General features: G+C 36.0%; 1 protein-coding gene across 2 annotated transcripts in view; it reads right to left on the bottom strand.

The window, feature by feature from the left end:
* Positions 1–18,402: 18,402 nt before the first annotated feature.
* LOC149794039 (uncharacterized) overlaps positions 18,403–22,157 on the bottom strand; it is a 74,744-nt gene continuing 70,989 nt past the window's right edge. For both annotated transcript variants that reach the window (XM_089967983.1, XM_089967984.1), the window contains 2 exons: positions 21,527–21,597; positions 18,403–20,690 (listed from right to left, as the gene is read on the bottom strand). In XM_089967983.1, coding sequence (XP_089824109.1) covers positions 21,549–21,597 — 49 coding nt within the window. In that variant the 3' untranslated portion in view covers positions 18,403–20,690; positions 21,527–21,548. The remainder of the gene's footprint in view (positions 20,691–21,526; positions 21,598–22,157) is intronic.

The following is a 22,157-nucleotide window of genomic DNA, read 5'->3' as shown; positions in this document are numbered from 1 at the left end:
TGGGTTTGAGATATCACAGCAAAGGCCTTATTCTGATAACTGAATGATGATGGTAGATTTGGGTTTGATAATACTCAGTTACGCCTTATTGTGATAACTGAACGAGAAGAGTTTATTTGGGTTCGAGAGTACACCGGAAGTCCTTATTCTGATAACTAATGATGAGGTTTGAATTTTGGGTTTGATAATCCTACTGACGTGTAACATATTGAAGATTTCCAGCTCAACATTGCAGTTTACACTTCATGGAATTCAGATGTTGATGAGAAAAAAACAAGCCGATAATTTCATTTAGTTATTTGATATTTTCATAATTAATTCCTGCGCTTTTAGAAAACAAAAGTTCCTACGCTTTGCACCTTTTTTATTAGTGCAGGTTTTAGCTATCTTTAGTACATTTCCCAATACATAGAAGTAGTCATGTTCATCAGCTGAATGATGACTTCACTGGCACATGAAAGTAGTCATTTTAATTAACTGTCTGTAGACGTCCCAGTCACATGGACGTATTCATTTTCATCAACTGTCTGTAGACGTCCCAGTCACATGGAAATATTCATTTTCATCAGCTGTCTGTAGACGTCCCAGTCACATGGAAATAGTCATTTTCATCAGCTGTCTGTTCACTTTCCTGGCACATAGAAGTAGTCATTTTAATGAACTGTCTGTTTACTTCCCAGGCACATAGAAGTAGAGCAAATACATTTGCCACGCGTCTTAACAACTTTCATATATGTTTGAAAACCCAATGCAACGCAAAGAAAGGTTTTCAAAATATAAACTGCACTTTCTCAACAGAGCAACAACCACTGTTATGCTAATGGATAGAAATATGAAACTTGCCATAATTATTTATGATTTGTCTCTCGTACAGTCACACGTTGGAAAAGATCAGGGTCACATAGTTCAAAGGTGAAAGGGTGCACATTTGCTGATTGTTCTGTCATTATTATATTGAAAAATGTTAACCTGACTGAACTTAAAATACAAATGTCTGATATGTCTCTTTTCTTGTAATTTACCAGTGTTAAATTTAATATTTTTTGTTTCTATGTCCTAAGACTTTTATGTTCATGATAAGTATTTTGATTTCACGCACACTACTACAAAAACACATGCTTTATGATGAAGACCTAAATGGAATTGATTAGCTTACTTTCTTATACAGAATACATTTTAATTGTAAAGCATTCCCTGATACAGTAAACATGCTTCTGATTTGTTCCCAATTTGTTGTCAACCAATTTCTTTGTAACTGCTGTTAAATATACCAGTCTGAATCATTATGCTTTATGTTTAAGTTTTTTCTTGGAATTGCTTTTAGTGGAATTTATTTGAAGTGCGTGATTTTTCCTTCATTTAATACAACCTGGATCATTTGAATCGTTCATTTTCCTTTCTCGTCGTCTTATAAACCTGTTTGACCAGTAACATATATAACATTTCTATTTTATTTTCATGAATTTATTTTTTCTCTTGTAAAACATTTCTTCTCTGTCTTACAAATGGGTTCGGGCCCATGGTGGCCGAGTGGTCAGAAGCTCTCACAGTTACAGATCACTGGCCATCTCACCACTGCGTAGGATCGAGTCTTTGGTTCGGCCAAAGTGGGTGCGTAAGAAAACTTGCCAGTAGCTTCCCGTTGGTCGGTGGTTCTTTTCAAGGTTTTTCCGGTTCTTCCTCAAGGAGTTATAATGTCCAGTTATAGCCTATGAAATATGGCGTTAAGCCCGAAAACAATAAAACAACAACGAATTTCAAATGGCTTCCCAAATATAAATACTGATGTGCTATTTGTCATTTTTGAAGATGAAATTTGCCGTTTTATTGTTGTATCTGATACTCTTTTTTGTTCTTCTTGGTTAGATCCTTCAGTAACATTGTCAGCGCACTATGAAGTCCAGATTGTATTGGTATTTTATGAAATCTGGATTGAATTGGCATTTTATGAAGTGAAGATTGTACTGGTAACTTATGAAGCCTAGATTGTATTTGTAGTTTATGAAGTCCAGATTATATTGGTATTATATGAAGTCCAGATAGTGTTGGCATTTTATTAAGTCTAGATGTACTGGTAACTTATGAAACCCAGATTGTATTTGTAGTCTATGAAGTCCAGATTGTATTGGTATTATATGAAGTCCAGATAGTGTTGGCATTTTATTAAGTCTAGATGTACTGGTAACTTATGAAGCCAAGATTGTAATCGTACTTTAGGAAGTCCAGATTTTAATGGGACTTTATCAAGTCCAGATTGTATTGGTGGTTTATATTTTTGAATCTGATTATTTATGTGCAAACGAGAATAAATGCGGTGTTCATGATTTATTCTACAGTGATTAAAGACTCTGTTAATCAGCATTTCTGAAGTTTGTATCTGATTTTGATAATGTTGCAAACACAATCATCACATACATGTATCACGTGAACATTCATTTTATCAAAATTCAGATATACAGTTAGTGAGGTACAAACCTTGCGGTATGGTCATATATTGGCAGAATTTACATTTACTGATAGCAAACTGGATTTTTCTCTTTGTGATTTTTTATTTTCCCCAGGAAAGAATAAGAAACATCCATATAAACAAACAAATGAATTAGCATCACCTAACAGGTGCATGACTGATGTTTTAAGCCCATTCTTAAGACTAAATATTTAGAACTTCATTTGATTGTTTAAATCTTTAGAATTTCATTCAACGGTACTAAATCTTTAGGATAGAATCTCATTCCATTCGTCTAAAGTTATAGAATCTCATTCGTTTGTCCAAATCTTTAGAATCTCATTATTCGGTACTAAATCTTTAGAATCTCATTCGTTGTCTTATTCTTTTGAATCTCATTCATCATTACTAAATCTTTAGGACGGCATCTCATTCCGTGGTATATAGTTTTAGAATATCATTCGTTTGTCTAAATCTTTTGAATTTCATTCATTGGTACTAAATCGTTCGGCTAAATTTCATCCACTGGTCTAACTATTTTCATTCTCATTCGAGGATTTAAATCTTTCTAATCGCATTTGTTGGTCTAAACCTATATAATCTCATTCATTGTACCCAATCTACATAATCTCATTCATTGTACCCAATCTACATAATCTCATTCATTGTACCCAATCTACATAATCTCATTCATTGTACCCAATCTACATAATCTCATTCGTTGGCCTAAAACTTTAGAATCTTATTTATGTGGCTAAATCTGTAGAATCTCGTCCGCTGGTCTAAATATTTTGAATCTCATCCGCTGGTCTAAACCTTTAGAATCTCATTCATTGTACTAAATATAGAGAATCTCATTCGTTGGCCTAAAACTTTAGAATCTCATTCATTGGTTCAATTATATCTTCATGTAATACTAGTTTCATTCTCAGTTATACTCTTTATGTACCTACATGTTGCTTTCTGATGAATAATAGTCTCGAGCTGGCTCGCTATTCTATATTTAAAATAGTATATCTGTTATAGGGCTATGGGTGGGGGCAGGAAATGAATAGTCATTGGAAAATGATGTACATGTACATATATGGCTTAACTGGAAAGAAAATTAAAAGTAAACTGATAAAAAGTAAAGACGGAAGAAATATCAGTAGAAACAATTGCATTTTGAAACTAATTCAAGGAAAAGAAAACAATACAAAATAGGAACGGAGGTGACTAAAATGGCCTTACACAAAAGCAGGAACTGTACATAATAGAGTCATCTACAGAATTGTCCCGAGCTAATAATACTTGTACCGGATGCAATATTTTGATGGCAAATATTAGAAACGATGGTCTGTTTATTTTATATGCGTGTTTGAAAGTTGGGAGTGGGTTGGGGTAAAGAGATAATATTATTCAGAAAATAATATATAGGTACATGAAGATTGGAGTTGAAAAGGAAATTAGCAGTAAATAAAAACCTAGTTAAATAAAATAAAAACCAAGTTAAACCGAAAATAACCACGCTGGAAACAACTGTAAAAATTATTTTTGTCATTGTCTCTCAAAACAATGAATTCAATACGCTATATATACCATGAAAATTGTAGAAGAGAGGAACATGAATAGTCATAATAGTCTCAATGTAGCTATAAAAAAAACAGAAAATATTGCGCGTATTGTCGGGTATTGTCTAAAGCAAACAACGTATGTTATAAAATATTTTGATGATAGTGATCTGACGAAAATATTTGTATTGTCATTTGAGGTATCTATTTCAACTATATTATACAAATTGGCCAGAGTATTGGCGAAAATTACCAAAGAATGTGTAAACAAAACATCTAAAATGAGAGCAGGTAATTTTAATATGTCCTAATTTAAAATGACAATTAGTGATTCAGGGTTAAATATATGAACTGACATACAATCACTGTTGAGTAATAATTTTAGAAACTTTAAATTCGTCAAACAACGTTTTGAAATATACCCAAAATTCTGATCTTTAGGCTTGTATGTACATGCGGTGGAGTAACGAATAGCTATATTTTAAATGTAATTTAATTACTATTCAGTTTATATGCAAATAACATAAGTGAAATACAGCAGTAATAAACAGTAATAATTTCTTGAAAATAATGTTATAATTTGTGATTGGCGGGTGACAGGAGATGAATAATCATAAGAAACAATGTACATCTAATTAAAAACAAATAAATGAGACGCAAACTTGCAGCACACGAAAATGAAAGTACACTGATGAAAATCAACACGCAGGACAGTACTGCAGAAATGTCACGCTTTGACCCTTTGAAGACGGATGACAGTAACAATGGAGTTCATAGAAAAGCCAAACATATATGGTATATAATTAGTCGGCATTATTGTCTGGACATAACAATGTTTGTATCGTAAGTGACATGTTTATAATACACTCACATCTATTTTATTTTTGACGAGTACTTGTCAATTGTTCTACAAACTGGCAAGAACATAAGCAGGAAGTCATCTGAGTCGGTGTGAATAAAATATGACATAAGTCTACGCAGATTCAATTTAGCTCTGTTTCAGTGCTAATTAGTCAGGATTTATTTAAGTCGGTTCCATCCTATTATTAGATCGTATTCTATATTTCCTACTTTAGTCAGTGCTGGATTTCAAGTATTGTTCGCTGACCATCGTGTAATAGGAACCGTGACAATGTTTCCATTCCTAATGCATATGAAGGTTATCGTCTTAGCACTCGTCACTAAGGTTTATATACTTGTGAATAAAGTCAGAGCCCCAGATCGCTAAAAAAAATACGATAAGTGGAGACATTCAAGCAATTCTATAAGACATGCTAAATCAAGAAGGAGAAGGAAGAATGGACGGAGAAGTACATACTTCAGAATCAGCAAAGATAGCAGCGGCAACAAGATCAGCAGGAACCTGATAGAGGGTCACCCTTGTGATATTGTTGTGTCTTGGGAAAGTGGTAAATTTCGTACACTTCTAACAGTTGGCATCCCATGTCCAAAGCTTTAAACAATTCCACGCTGACCCACGTTCCCGTCAAGGCGCGTTCTTCCTGGGTGTGCTGACAAGGTTGGCCTTGGTTGCACGTTTCGGAACAAGTACGGCACAAGGGAAACATCAGTTTGCCTTGGCAATGGTGAGGTAACACGGGATGGTACAAGTCTGTGGGAGGCAAACCTTTGCACTTGATCAAGCCTTCGTATTGTCGAATGTTGTCCAGGTCAATGTGTTCCGTCAACAGTTGTGGGTGCCCTGTAGGAAAGCGACACTATTTGCACACTTAAGGATACAACGAACACACGTACAAGTATTTGATTTCTTCTCCGTTCTCCTCGTCCGCTTGGTACAGCAAACAGGTGGCATTTGTCCTTCCTCCGTACAAACTGTCCTTCGGGTTCAAACTCGGGATCAGTTTTCAAACGGTGATCGTACTCGTGTTCCCACATTTCCACCACTTGGTGTTCTTGCTGTTCTAACTTCAAGCGTCGCTGACAAGTGGCCTGGTACAAGTATTCCATGGTTCGTTGTAAAAAATATTGATTTTTAGTGCCACGTTCAAGGTAACAGACGGGACATTCGTGAAATAAGCAACCGTTAAACTCATACACTATCTTGGGGTTTTCTAAGTCCCAGCCATCTACCGAATACGTTCCGATGGTCTTTTCACCCCCTTCGTTGCGGGCGTGCTGAATCCATTGTCTTTCTTGTTGCACAAGTAATGTAACCAGCGTAGGGCTTTGACCGAGTATTGACGTTTGACAAAGTTGGTCGTCTGAGGGCTGATGACAGCCAGGGTGTTTTGGGCATGAATCGTTGGCGGTACACTAAGGAACACGCTTTGGCAATGGTGCAGGCTTCTTTCAAAGGATCGACCCCCCGTGTTCCATGAACAGTTCTCGAAATGTTCCACAGTAACGCCGTTAAATGTCCACGTCGGAACGACAATACTTTAACATTTCTTCTTGAAAGTCGAAAGGGTCCGAAGCGTGAGCCTGGTACCAAGCGTAGAAAGCTTCTCGTTGTTCGGTACGCATGTTGTCGGGGTCGTAGTCTTTAGCCTCAGGCAAATGGGATAGAACAGCATGTTGATTGGAAGTGAGGAAATTAACCTTTGGCCATTTCTGCCATTCCAAACATTTTAGGCATTCGGCTTAAAGGCATGGCCACGTAACTCATCGAATCTTTAAACTGTACTTGTCCCACTTGCATGGAAATGATTTTGGCTCCGTTCAAAGTCACTTTAGGACGTGCGGTGCCTTGTTCCGTATAGTATCTGAGAATAAACTGTCCGTCGTATCCCGAGAAATTGTGGACCATCACTGTGGCATGGCGATGACAATCTCCGTAACGTTTGATGTCCTCTTGGCTCCACGTCTCGTCGATGGGGTCTAAGACCCGTTGAGCGAAATTGGCCAGTGTGTTTGGTCCTCGAAATATTTTTTCACGTCCTCCAGGAATCTTGCTCTTGAATGAACCTCACGCACTCTAGATGAGACACGCAGAAATTAGGAATGTGAATGCCAGTCTCTTGCATGCATTCAAAATCGAAAAAGATGAAATTGCCTTTCGAATTGTTCTCATCATCTTGCTCCTGGAGTAGGTATTTTTTAATATAACATTGGTGCTCCAAGTCCACGATTTGGTAACAAATGTGACATTGTTTTCTTTCCTGAAGATACGTGTGCCTTGGCACTATTGGTACGTATGTCTTGTCCACAAGTGGGGCACAATCTCAGCAGTTGACAAGCACTTTGCTGCTGTGAACCTTGTGTCTTCAAATGTTGTTATTAATTGGTAGGGTTGTCCGGTCGCTTGAGGAGGAGAGACGTGGGTCATAAGCAGTGTCGCTTTTCCATCAGTGATGTGAAACTGGTCATTGGATTGTTGCACGTGTTGAATCTTGTCCAAGGTGTCAATTCTGCAGGGCTGCTAAACTCGACCCAAACGGGATTTCAAGCTGTCGTGATGTATGGATAGTTTCAAGCGATGGTCTTTTTTGGCTTGACATTGTCGCTTTAGTGTGGTAAACAAAGAATCCCACATCTCGGTGATGAACCCTTCTGCTTTCACCAATGATACGTCGGACTTGAAATTTTTAAAGTTCACCGTATAAGTGTAATCCGTGGTTCTAAATGTTCTAGAGGAGCGCTTTTCTGTCCCTCGAATGTGGTAATATTTTTCAGGGTTTACTGGTGAACTTTGGTTAGGTGAAGACTCTCTGGGTCTGGATTCTGGTTCACTCATGTCATCTTCAAAATCACTGGCATGAATCTGTGCCAAGACTTCAGCTATTGTACGAGGCGATACATCACGTTTCTGCCTCTTACTTTCTTCTACTTTCTTCACGAATTGATGCGATCGTTTCATCTTGACTTGCAAAAAGTCAGATGACTACTTGTTAAACACCATGGGTCGCTTTATATCCACGACAGACTAGCGTATATATAAAGGGTGTGTGTCTTGCCCTTTCACTATTCATTTCACTCTCAAACCGAGCAGAACGATGGAAGAGCCGACACAGATCGAACGTTTGATCAGAGCTTTGCGAGGGTCATCATAAACATTTCTTCAACGGACTACTCACCCTCCTTTCGAGATAAAGTCAAGATACTTGCTATATCTGTAAGAAGAAAGGACATTGGTCTTCAGAGTGTCCCGACCATCAAAAAAGCAAAACAGGGGCTAGAAGAGACAAAAGTCAAGATACCTGTTATCATTGTCAAGAAAAAGGACATTGGTCTTCAGATTGCCCTACGAAACAACAGAAGCAAGAAGAAAAAGAAGAGAGGGGTTATGGACAGGAAGAAGAAGAGGTACCCTCCCCCAAGGAAGACATGGAGAAAGTGAGGAAAAAGTGGAGGAAATAACTGTGACAGTAAAGAAATTTAAAAAAAGAGAGAAGGAAGACAGACACAAAGCAGCTTATGAACTTTTTAAAGTGTTATGTTGTGATGTGAATTGCATTGTACAAATTGGATGAGAATAGACCAGGAAAAAAATGTAAATATCTCTTGGTTTTGATAGAAAAAAAAAACCTACACTCACGCACGCAATCACTTAAATGATGGGTTAAAAAGGGCTTTTTTAGTTTTAATTGATATTGGCAATTGAAATACTATCTCTTTTCGAGAGAAATGGATGGCCCTGAAAATGGCCTTTGGGTATTTGTTTGTTTAAATCAACTTTAACTGCCTTAAGCCTTTGCCACGGCGAAGGCCTAGTTCTGGTTTGCCTCCTGTCGATGATGATTGGGTAGAAATCACTAAGGGTGGTAAGACAGGTATAGTCGCAGGATTGGGTTGTTTAGCTCGGGAAAGCCTTATTCTCTTTGGTCGTAATAAAGTCTGATACATTTGTTTCAGACTTCTTAACTCTGCAAAATGTCTAAAAGTACCGTGACCGTTTGACGTTTACACCCTTGTTTCTTCGCTGCTTCTTCTTCCTGTCATTTCCTTCTTGCCTCTTCTTCTCGCTGATGTTGAAGAAGAAAAGCTTGTTCTGCTTCCTTTTTCTGCTGCATAAATTTCTCCAATTCTTCTTTCTGTCTCTGTTTGAAATGATCAGCGAGTGGTAAAGAAGAAGAAGGTCCTGGCAAAGGTACTGGTACCGGAACAAATTCTTCCGAGGTAAGAAAATCCACAAAATCCCAGTTCAAAGTAGACTCTTCTGGAAGTAGGTCCATGTTCACTTTGGTAGTCGCTGATATTTCATCGCTTCTCGTCTCCACGATCGGTGCATCCCAATTCATCGTCTTCTTAGTTTCCGTCATGATTGAAAACTTTGTTGCATGGACTGACTGCGCACAGATGCTAGCGCCTCTATATAGGGGATGTGACGTCGCAGACTGCTCTCTTCTGATTGGACGAATGACTCCGTATGGTGACTGAATTTTGTAATGCGTGTTTGGATTGGTTCACCAACTCAATCTGTTTCGATCCTCCCTTCCCCTATAAATAACCGCAGTTCGTTGCATTCCTTCACCTGTTTTCGTCACCAACATGTGGACTGACGTAGAATCCTCTATTCTCGTATCGTCAATGCTGCTCCGTAAGGACTTACCCATGTATGTCAGATCATCGTGGACCATTGTCAGGAGGACGGATACAAGCGTTTGGAAAAGAAGAATTTATGTGGAGAGACAAGGCTGTTTAAAGAGAGCTATGATCTACGGACCAGAAGTCAGACAAAGTTTAAGGAAGAGATGAAGACCAATGATATGCCCTCTATGTTAACGAAATGATGCTAACATAAACCCAAAGGCCCTTTTCAGGGCGCCTCATAGACCTAGAAAAGAAATGACTTTCTTGCCTGTAATTTTGTTTATATAAAAATGTTGTATCAGTGTTTGTCTCTTGTCTGTTGTCTGTGTTATATAAATATTCCATGTTCAATTCCCATTGTCCCTAGACAGGCCCACGATGTTCAATTCCCATTGTCCCCAAAGTGCCAGTCCTGTATTCCCCCATGTTCAATTCCCATTGACGCTATACAGTCCCACGATATATTCTGATGTTAAATTCCCATTGACGCTATAGTGGCCCAGGATGTACTTAAAAGTCTTGACGCCATATCGTCCCAAGGGGGTCTTGTAATGCTAATGCCCACTGACGTTAGAACTCTTGATGCTATATAGGCCCAGGGTGGTTTGTAATGTATTTTCCCATTGACGCTATATCGCACCCATTCACTACTCACATATGACATTAGTACAAACCGTTCAAGTTTTTAGAGTGATAGAATTATGTTTCTTTTTCATAGAGTAATTGAATTATGTAGTCTTTATTTTAAAAATGTCAAAACCTCTCCATCAGTTGCGGTCTCTAAGAACGCACCAAGTGACTTTGAAATAACAACTCCGTGTTCCTCTGCTGGCACACTGATGTGTATGCTACTTTTTAAGTATTCATTCATTTTATTTGAAGCAGAGAGCAAGACTAAACAGGTGTTTTGTTTCTTTCTTACCTAAACACCAACCATTTCCTGGTCTTTTACATTGCTGGGAATCCTTCACAATCAAATTATTTTCCCGCTTTAAAATAAGTACTTATCAAATTTAAAGACGTGCCCCAGAAATGGAGAGAGAGAGAGAGAGAGAGAGAGAGAGAGACAGAGAGAGAGAGAGAGATGGGAATCATTGGATTTGGCTTTGAGAAGTATACTTGGAACCTTTTCTTGGAGCCATTACAGAAGCATTTCCTAGGCCATGCACTAGAATGAACCTCAAATTAACATCGAATGTATACATCGGAAATTATCAGTTGGTAGGATAAATTAATTTATAAGGATGTGATACTTTTTACAATATCTAACTACAAGTAGAATGGTTCTATTTAAGTCATAAGGGTATTTATCTTTACTTGTAGCAAGAAACATTAATCTCTCGATGAACGATCGTGCTAGTTTCTGTGATGAACGTAGTTTGAGACAATGTCATGGAAATCATTTGATTTGAAGACCATATACATATTTGGGGAAAAATATACTTTTAGAATACCAGAAAGAAATTGGATTCAACATGACAGGTGTCATGGGAGGACTTGATTGTCTTCTACATCGGCTGTTCAACCGTTCCAAGTTAATGGTTGACACTTTCTTTCCCATCTTTCACTCTGACATTTAATGCTTTTGCCCGGATTATACTCATCCGACTTAATACGATGACATCGTTTACCTCTATCCACCCACCACACACCCATTTATCAATCCCTTCCGCATACTGACAGTGTTACAGCACTGAAATTTCTCTTGTGAAAGTAGTTCATCCTTTCACCCCGTTTTTGATGATGGAACAATTTAGTTCTCATCCAGCTTGACGTATCTGCAGAACATTTGCTACAGTAGACCATACGATATTGTTACAACATTTATGATACATCCGACTATGGTTCAAATTATACTTTAATGACTCAGATTATGTCAGTAAATGGGAGGTATTCCAGTCTAGTTCTTCGTTGTTTTTGGCGTTGCATTGGGTTCGATTTTCTTCATTCAGCACTTTCTGCGTTTCTTTTTAAATTTCATAAATCGCCATTTGTGATTCTCACCATCAGTATACTAGTGACACCCAGTTATAGAAATTTAGTCACCCAAATGAAATCGATGCTACCATATCTGATCTGACGTTGAGTATGACGTGTAAAATGCTGCAGATGAATGATAATAAAACCGAAGTCATTTTAGTCATCTTACAAAGACCTTTTCGTTTCTGTCCTTTGTCTCAAACAGTAAGTATCAGAAACGTCAGCATTAAATTCGAAGAATCAGCACAGAAACATTGTGTCACTCGAGTGTTCCCTCTCTTTGAACGAACACAACATGAACACATGCAAGACTGGATATCTGAAGCTATTTTGAATAAGCTCTATTTCAAAACCTTTCGAATATTTTTCGTTAGTCTGTATCTTTAGAATCTTTCTGTTGGTGCTACTAAAACACTAATGTGCCCCCCTCCAACAAAAAAAAAATGCTGCTCGGATCGTTGTTAGAATAGAAAGAACCGAGCGCAGATTCACATAATCCCCCGTACACTCCACTGGGTACCCATTCGCTCAAGAAACAAGCACAAAATTTCTTCTCTTCGCTACATTTTGTTGAATGTCAAAAGTCCGAAATATCTATCTGACATCACGAGTGTGTCGATCTGTTCTTAAAATCAACGCTCTGCTACTGGTATATGTATTCTAGTTATTTCCAGCGCTATGACCAATTCTTGTGGACCATTTTCTTGCTTCTTTTGCATGACTAAGTGCAAAGAGGCAATTCATTCCAAGTAGTCAGACACTAAGTCTGACTACTTTGAATCAACTGCCTCTTGCACTTAGATACAACGACATACTGATCTCGCAAAAGAGTGCTCTAACAGCTCTCCTCCGTCAGCTAAACGAGCAGACATAAGACAACTTAATATTTCTGCACCCTTACTTATTTTCACATGCTTTATTAATTCCTTATTATTTTGTAAACTTGCCTAGATATTAGTGCTTATTAATTTTTTTATAGCGCTCAGACCTTTGAAAGATTAAGCGCCTATAAGTCATTATCAACAAGGAGCTTATATATCTAAATTGTTTGATATATTTCTGTATAGTGTATGTTGTTGTACTGATTGGAAGATGAACTTGATGTTGTACCTTCAGATGTACGATGTAGTACATTTCAGAAACTTTTTGTTCTATTTCGCGTTTGGACCTGGAGTGTGAAACTGGTCCATAGGAGCTGTGGCATTTGTTTGCTCTACATGTGTTTGAATGATGTGCTTTCAAATATGCATCTAAAAAACACTTGCTAATTTCAGCAATGGGTTTTCCAAAGTCAAGTCTGCAAAAGGACTGTAATTCCACCAATAAGACATTGTTTCTGTTTTTCTCAGTTACAAAAGGATAACCGGCCATGGTCAGCAATGCTACTGTGTTTTATCTTCACCCATTTCTAGACTGGTTTCCATTCTTCAATATAATTAGTATCGTAAGTCCTATATTCAGCCTTGATTTACTTGACAGACATATGTATATTAGTGGAATGTATAGAGGTACACGGTGTGCATAGTTTCGCTTGGCTAAGATTATATTACTGAACATTACGTATACCAAATAAAGAAATAGTGCATTTCAAGCAACATTGAAGAATTTGGGCATCATTTAGAAAAGCAGAGAAAATATTTGTGAAATCTTAATTCATCAAGAGTTTTTTTTCTATTAGTATTTCTGTCTCTTCAATCTAAAAATTGAAATATCTTATCAGTCTTGTCATATTATGCCAGAAATGGATTAAAGGTTAATATGACCATTTATGTGCTTGTCTATCTTCAGAAAAAAATCTATTTTAAATGACATAAATTACTTAAAATATTTTCATTACCATTATAGCTTAAACAAAACTAAGGTAAACATAAGCTAGTAAAAATTCAAAATATGATGTTCAAAAACATCCATTGAAGCGAATCTGGCGTGACACTAAATCATTAAGCATGTTGGTAGAGACCTGATGCATTATGTTTTAAAACAAAGCTAGGAAACCTGAAAATGCTGACCATTATTACCTGTTAAATGGTAAATTGCCTAAACATTTCATATTTGATTCCATAAATATTAGCCAATGCTCAAACCAACCCACCATGCATAATGATCTCTATACACCGTCCTTTTATGATAAAAATTACTAAATCTGAAAGCGTGCTTAATGTTTGACTGAATATCATTCTGAGGTAGGCACACTATTCATTTGATTGTTATCCACAAATAGAAGCAAAATTTGGCATCTAAATTAAACCTAACTAAACATGAATATGTGGACTCTCTATAAGGCAGTTGTTCTGTACAATATTCATTGTATCAATAAAGAGCAAAGGCACGGAAACAACATGATTGTACACCTCGAATCAATAATGTCTGAATTTTCATGACGAAACCTATATTTCTTAATATAGACCCATCCTCGGGCAGAGAGAACCATATTAGCCACAGCATCTCATTGATATACATGCCTTTTCACATATTTACATGGGCCAGTCTAGTTTTTCAGATAACAGATGTGATGCAGTCTTCCGGCGTCGATAATTTCTGAATGAGTCCTTCAATTCCCGTAACTTTGGTAGCTGCATCCCTTAGAAGACTTTATTATTCTGACGATTTCCTTTAAGAAATATGAAAGCGTATATTGGATGCAGATGACAATTTTTACAGAAAATAGGTTGATCTAGAAACTGAAAAAAGATAGTGAGCAGTCCGTCTGATTGTTTACAACGACAGCGTCCGTTTAGTTTCAAACTTTAACAAGATGACAATATTAGGGGCCACCATTAGACATTCAGGTCTGTAATTATAAAATTGATGACTGAAAATATAAACCTTGAATTATATCTTAGGAATCTGGATGACTGTATACATATGAGAAATAATGACTAGGCTGACATGTGGGTGTGTCTGGTACGCACGGATGCCTATAACATCATTTATTTGGTGATATGCACATAGTCGAGATAGTATATGCGTTGGTGCTTACAGGCAAGACTTTGATTACCATATACCTGCGGACCCAGGTTCGAATCTCTATAGAGACCGAATTAAAATTATCTAATCTGCATGACTCTCTGGTCTTAAACTAAGTTACAGCATTGCGAATTAAATTCCAGAGAATCATATACTTTCAAATACAAGTCCTAAGACTTAAGTTCTGAATAAACTTTAGTGGTATTCCAAAATAAATCTGCCGCTGGGTGTGTTGATGTGTCTGTGATATCATGTGTCGTACTGATGTGCTGACAATATTTTGCTAAATCACAATAATACAATCGAAGAACGTATCCTTATTTGAATTTCACTATAAATCCAACCATGCAAGGATGACTCTACTTAGCCTAAAGAGGTGTTTGAGGTATGAGTACGCGAGCAAGAACCCTATAACCAAGCTAAAAACTCATTTCCTTTGTATCTTTGTCATACCTTAATTTCATTTTTGACTGAATAGAGTGCAGATTATTTCTTGCAACTTCACAGGTCTTTGATAACGTAATTTTAAAATTAGAAACATTGTCGAGAAGAAAAATTTCTGTATCTTCACTGAAAGACGTTTCTCGTTCAACAACTGCTATGGTCCATGGACAGTCCCCCCAAAAACTAGTTCAAAGGGATTAAATTCTAAATATTCTTGAAATGATTGCCTAGCAGCAAACAACAGCAAATGAACGCCTTCGTCCCAATCTTTAACAATATCAAAACAATATTACCGAATCAAATTTTTCAAAGTTTGATGAAATATTTATAAAGACCCATGGCTTTCAGGGTGATAAGCAGAAGCCTTGAATTGCTGGATGCCTAATTCATGCATAACTTGCTGGAAAATTATAGACATATGATTTGACGGTTGGACAGATTTGTTAGGGCCAAATTGAGTACAAGAACTTTATCAAAGTGTTTACTCTTGATTTAGTGGAGCAAATCTATCTTCTGATTGGGTATCCCTACTATTTGACAAGTGTGACAAGATCTGCAATATTTACAAACATAACGTTTCAAGTTATATTCAAGATAAATGACTCAAGATAATGTGGTAAGTCTTACTGATCCCCGGAGTTTCATGGGCTAAGCTAAGAATTTCCTTCTATACGACTTTGTAACCACAATTTGATTGCTCACTTGCCACTCGTCACCAACCTATACCTCAAGTAGCATCCATTTTATCATAAGAACCACATTTTTAGCATAACAATAACAGGTACTTTTTACAGAATCAGTTTTGTTAATAGCCCTCCGAAACATGATGTGTCGTTGTCAACCTGATTAGAACAAAGAGAATGAGACGTTTTTAAAGAGGATCATCGTTATCAGTACCATTTGATTGATCAATAGGAGGAGCAAAAGTGACATCATCAAAACCTTGTCTAATAGAGCTTTCATTATCATAACTTTAGTAGCTGCACAAGCAGGATATTAATCAGGGATTTCTTAATAGGATCGACCTTCTAATCCAAATAAGACTTATCAATTACAAGTGGAATAACTTCTACCTTATCTCCAGTTAGGTCATTGCCTAGTTATAAATGAATACCCTTGATGGGTAAAGATGAAACTACTCAAACTGTCACGGCTCCAGAGACAACGTTTGATGATAAATTCAGACAACGGAGAGGAATATAAACGAAACCGCACTCTATTACCTGAATAAAATCCCTCATTAGAACCATACTTCTAAACAATGGCAAAGTAACTGATAATAATAGAGTCTGAGAAGCGCTTTTGTCCCTTAAACATTTAGTAGGGATAGTATTATTGAATCTCTCATGAATAAATAGAACTGTCCAACAAGAACAGTTCATAAATCTCCATAATGAAATGAGACTAGGGTTTGTTTGACTCAACAAATGTACTGATTTCAATAGATGGCTGTGACAATGAAAATGACATCTTAGAAATAATAACACGTGGAACAGGTCTGTCTTGATTGTGTTGCTTATTTTTTCAGATTTGTAGGAATCGGAAATAACGTGGCCTTTCTACCCTCACTAGGTGTACGTAGGAAGAGATAGGGATTTCTGATCAATTTTTGTCAGAAACTTGATCTCTAAAAGTTCTGACAGATTAAGTTTTGGAAATGCTTCTATTAGACTGAATTTATTTTTTAATCATAATATTTTCGCGTGGAAGACTTACACACGAAAGTTGTTGTTGTTGTTGTAGTGTTTAACGGCCTTTTTCAGCACACGATAGGCTATGCATGGGGCCAGCATTAATGGTGGAAGAAGAACCCGGGAAAACCCCAGAAAGAACCACCGACCCACGAGAAGCTACTGGCAAGCTTTCTCACATACCCACGCAGACAGAGGTGAGATGGCAGTGATCCGTAACGGAGAGCGCTTTAGACCACTCGGCCACTCGGGGCCCCAAACAGACGAAAGAAACTTTATGAGCTAAGGAATACTCGTCAGCTGTACAAGCAGCATTTCCTGTTGTTTCGACCATGTGCTCGTCACGGTAGTCTTACCGTCACTATGAACCGCACCGGTGGCACCGGTGGCCTAGTAGTTAGAGAGTCCGCATCGAATGACGGAGGTTTGTGAGTTCGCACCCTGGCCAAGTCACTCCAAAGATTTATACAAATGTTACTAGCAGTTGCCTCGCTAGGCGCTCAGCATTAGCAGATTAGTGTTAGGAATGCTTGGCCTGGTGTCTGGATAATGTGTCTGGGTGGGACATGATGCTACAAGTCTGCGGGATGATGCCCCAGTGCTAGACATTACTATAAACTGTCACACTGCAGACATCCTAGCGATATAACAGAATAATTGATAAAGCTACCTTAAAAATCCAAATCACACAAATCATCGTCAATATCGACGAAACTTTTTCAATAATATGAGTTGCCCGAAATTTTCGTAATCTTAACAACTTTCTTTGCTACGTACCACCTATCAAACAAATGCTCTTTTACTCTTGCAAATTCGACATGCGTTTGTTCAGTTCTGCTTTCATAGTCCTAAAACTTTTGTCGATAAGCTTCAGGGACCATCTGGTAACCATTCAAAATACGTCCATTAACCAGATCATAATCGTCACATTGCTATACTGACAGAGAAGTTTAGATGGCACTAGCGTCTCCAAAAAGTGCACTTCGTAATAACATAAACATATGCTCTCTTGGCTATTTTAAGTTTTCAGCAATTGTTTTTTAAACTAAGGAAAAATATTTATCTAGTTCTTTTCTTTAAGAGGGTATAATAACTTAATATTTTTCGTAACATCAAAATTTGCATATGTGTTATAAGGTGGTGACGGCTCCAATTCCTTTAATCTAAATTGAAAGTCTCTTTCTTCCATTTGTCTCTGCAATTCTCTCTCTTCTTATTCGCATTGCTTCTTTAATTGCATTAATCTATCTTCTCTCTTTCTGTTTGTCTGTCTCTCAGTGTCTCTGTCTGTCTGTCTATCTGTGACTTTCTATGTGTCTCTCTCTGTGCAATTGCATTTGCTTCTCTCCTTTCCCTTTCGGAAGCTCAATCTCTATAAACCCCCTTTCATTCTTGTATTTTAATTTCAATTAAATAACTTAGTGCGAGATTGAAACTTAATAATCAAATGCAAAGCACTTTCATCCAAAATATTATTTTATTCCAAATACTGGACAAAACTATTTTTTACTTCCTGCTTCGTTAAAGAAGTTTGGCAAGTAGAATCATTTCGTCCATTTTTCAATAAGTCTAATCTTTTCTGGGTAGGATTTGAAATAAAGTTCACTTTAGATGAAATTTTAAAGGCTTGTAATTTCACTAAAGATTTCTAAAATGTTATATAATACATCGGGCTTAGAAAATTACAAAAACTTGAATTTCAATGTCAAAAACAAAATTTTCTGAAATATGTTAGAGAAATTCGTATCCCAAGGACGAGCCTCCGATTTGCTATTACGACTCTGTGGTCTTAGTCTAAGCGATAGAAAAGGAAAAAAACCATCAAGGTTTGTAATATTCAACAAACAGTTTATTTCCTTAGAATACAATATGAAAAATGCAAAATGAACTTACCATAATGCAAATTAAATTTCAAATAATCATAGAATTTCGAACACAACTCTCTACTATTAAAGTTTTGATTAAACTTTAGTGGTATTCTAAAATAAATCCAAATGGAAGTGTTGATGTGCCTTTTATGGCCTGTATATTAGTGATATGCCAAAATTCGTTTGTTCAATCACAATAATAAACTACAAGATTATATCCTTATTTGAATGTTTTCAGTATAAATTAAAATCTCAATGTCCAATAATGTTTTATGAGCACTTTGTACTTTCAGAGAAGAATAACTTGAATTAAATAATTTGAATAAGAAAATTCCAACCCAAATGAATACTGGACACATTAATGCTACAACTGTTTCTACTCAGATCACAAATCAATATTATATATAGTTAACCAAGATTACAAAGTCTTCTATTTGACCTCTAATTACAATTAGCATTAACACAGACCTATGGCCAAATGAAAAAATTTCATTCTGGACGTTTTCCAATATTTAAAACATTTAAAATCTTAGTTAAAATTGGATTTTCTATTACTAAAATCATAATATAAAATGTGGTAAACAAGAGGTAGATCCGGCATTGCATGGGGAATTTCTCATGTTTTGGACCCAGGTTGATATAAACGTGTTGTTTACGAAACCAAAATCATTGATTCCAGTCAGATAGAAAATGAACTTTATTCTTGACAAGGTGAAGTCCTAAATACAATTATCTAAATCATGTGATAAATGCAACAAACGAGCAAAACATGAAAAATAAATATATATAACAAAATGTACTGTCTGAGGTACATCGTTTCTCTCGGGTGGCTTTCATTTTATTTGACAAAAAGTACGTAATATAAAGGAATCATTATATTGTCCTGGTAGCAATATATCGTCAAGTCATCAGTATATCGTCGTGGCATCACTATATCATCAATAAATCAATATATCATCATCGAATCAATATATCATCATCGAATCAATATATCATCAAGGAACCACTATATCATCAATAAATCGCTCTATCATCAAAAAACAAAACAAAAACCAAACATTATTCCTTCAAGAAATTACAATATCGGCAAGAAATTAATATATCAAGTTCAAACCTCTAGTATATAAAAAGAGAGCTCATTGTACGTACATTTGGTTTGTTTTATAGTCGTTTAATTAAAACTTTGGTTGTTTCTTTACAAATTAACACATTTATTTAGGTCCTTTCGAAAAGACGCATAATATAAAAAATACAGTCATTTTACATAAAATTCATCTGAAAACTAGGTCACAATTACTCATGAAAATACTAATAATAATTCAAAGGAAACAAAATAAGTATATATTGCTGCGGGCAACAATAAATACTATTTAAATGCACAGTCAATAATCTTATAATCTGATTAACCCATTTAGCATAATAAGTTTTCTTTTGTCCTAGATGTAATTAACTTTTAACAGGAATGAAATATGTACTTTCAAAAGAGAACTTCAAAAAGGATAAATTAATTTGTCTATATGTAATTAATAAAATCTTAGTCTTCAAAGTGAAAAGTATTTTGTTCATACAGTAGGTTCTTTTGTCATTATTATTGTTTATTAAACTGTGTATATGCAAAGAGCGTGAGGAAGACGTTCTAAGAAAAGAGTCACCCACTGAAGAAATTGCAAATGTTTGTAATATTTTTGTCTTCCAGTCCACATTAGTTACACGTTGAGTGTAACAAGCCAGAGTAAAACATATTGGAATCCTCAAAAAATAAAGCTGACCGAAGAAATTACAGGTGCCCAATTAGAAACATTGTATTAATATAACTGGTTTCTAGAATAGTCCTAGCTTTACGCTGTGCACGTAAACTTCTTTTAAAATCATCAAGTCATCAAAGACCACATGTTCAAACTACTGTTCCGTAGACAAGTATATGTGCAATTATTCATAACATAAGTGCGTCGTTAATATTGAGGTATCCTAATCTAGGTAAGCTATCAAGCTATTGAGTAACGTAAATTTTCTTTTGAAGCAATGAAAAAAGATAAATCTCATTAGAACTTTGGAGCATCTGAAATCTAAACAATATATAGTTCCATTGCAATCGTGGTGCAGACACACACGCACACACACGCAACCCATATATATATATAGGTATAGTGTCCCTTCAGTGCAGTGTCGAGATCAATTGTGTGCTGGAACTTGTCTGTAATACGATCAGGGTCTCCCTCATAGAATTGAAATTATACCCTGCTTTCGTCTGTTTCTGTCCGAAAAGAGAAGAAATTATGATTCATTCTAGAAGTTTATATTCACAACAAGAAAATACAGTCACTAAAGCATTTGAATGATGTTTATAAATCCAGTTCCTGGAACAAGGAAGTACTTTAAAAATCAAATGTAGAAGAAAGTACATCGGAGAATGATAAATTAGTGTGTAAGATGCACAACCTCATCCATCCCAGGTACAAACCATTTGTTGTCCAAAGTTAAGAACTTGTAGCGAATTAATTCTGACACACCGTTCTCGATTCATTCATTTAATTTTCAAGACGGTTTAAACTGACATTGTTTTATGATGAAAACAAATGTGAAGTAATATATGAGTGAGTTTAAGATGAATAAAATATGACTTTGCATATAGAGTTCCACTCGATCGCACAAAACCCATGTATTAAAATAGTCTCTTCAGGCGATCATTTTTTCTTAGAGGCAAGAAATTGATTAATTGACAGAAAAGTCTGAATAAATAGTCTTTATTGAAATGATGTAGATGCTTGTTCAAGCAGTAGGTATATTAATTACTATTGGTAACATAACATATCATAAAACAGTCACATAATGACGTTGCTCATTTCAGTGTAACACTGTTCGCCTTCGCCTCAGTTATGGCATCAGCTTGTACGTGTAAGGCACGATTAACATCATAAAATTATGAGGTGATCGGAAATATGGCTGGAACAAATTACTGTACTCGTATTTTATACACTGTTGACGGAATGAAGGACCCTCATAAAATCGTTATTGTAAGATAAAACGTAAATAATATATGTTTTACATGTTAGTTGACCAATTCATAAATACGATCGCTCTATTGCTTACCTTGTTAACTGTATATATTCATTCATTCATTTGCATATGGATTTTTCTCTCCTTCGTTTCTGCCAAATTTTCTAAAATGAAATTGCCAAATGTTATTATTCTATCAAAAAATCTATCTGTATTGTCCGTATATTTGTTTTTGTCCATCTTCAATATATAGTAAACCTAACATTTTGCCGTCTTCCAAAAACTGTGATTTTGGAATGAATGTCAGTAAATCGATACTGTTAGATTTAAATGATCTAGATAGTGTTGTTTAGGTGTATGAATACGTTACATTCCATTAGAGTACAGGCCAAAGATAAATAATATAACAAAAAATGTGGTAAGATATAAATTGACTTAAAGATGCAAAACGACGGTCTATTGGATGAATAAGAGGCTAGCTGTGCTAAAAGTTCCCATTTGACATTTATATTTATGACATTTTTTAAAATAGTTTTGATTTTTATCTAATCTCAATATAGCTAAGTACCTAAAGATGTACCCCAACTCGGGTTGTGAACTACAATAACGTCATTATGTCATCATCGACTTTTATTGTTCTGACTATGACTTCCCATAAAATAGCAATTCCCGTGTTTGGAAAACACGCCACATATAACATTTTTTCTTCTTTTTATTTGTTCCA

This window comes from Sinohyriopsis cumingii, chromosome 8 (genome assembly GCF_028554795.1).
Source record: "Sinohyriopsis cumingii isolate HCF-2022 chromosome 8, ASM2855479v2, whole genome shotgun sequence".
Lineage (NCBI taxonomy): Eukaryota > Metazoa > Mollusca > Bivalvia > Unionida > Unionidae > Sinohyriopsis > Sinohyriopsis cumingii.
The sequence above is the reverse complement of the archived record's forward strand: the minus strand, read 5'-3'. Positions and strand labels throughout refer to the sequence as shown.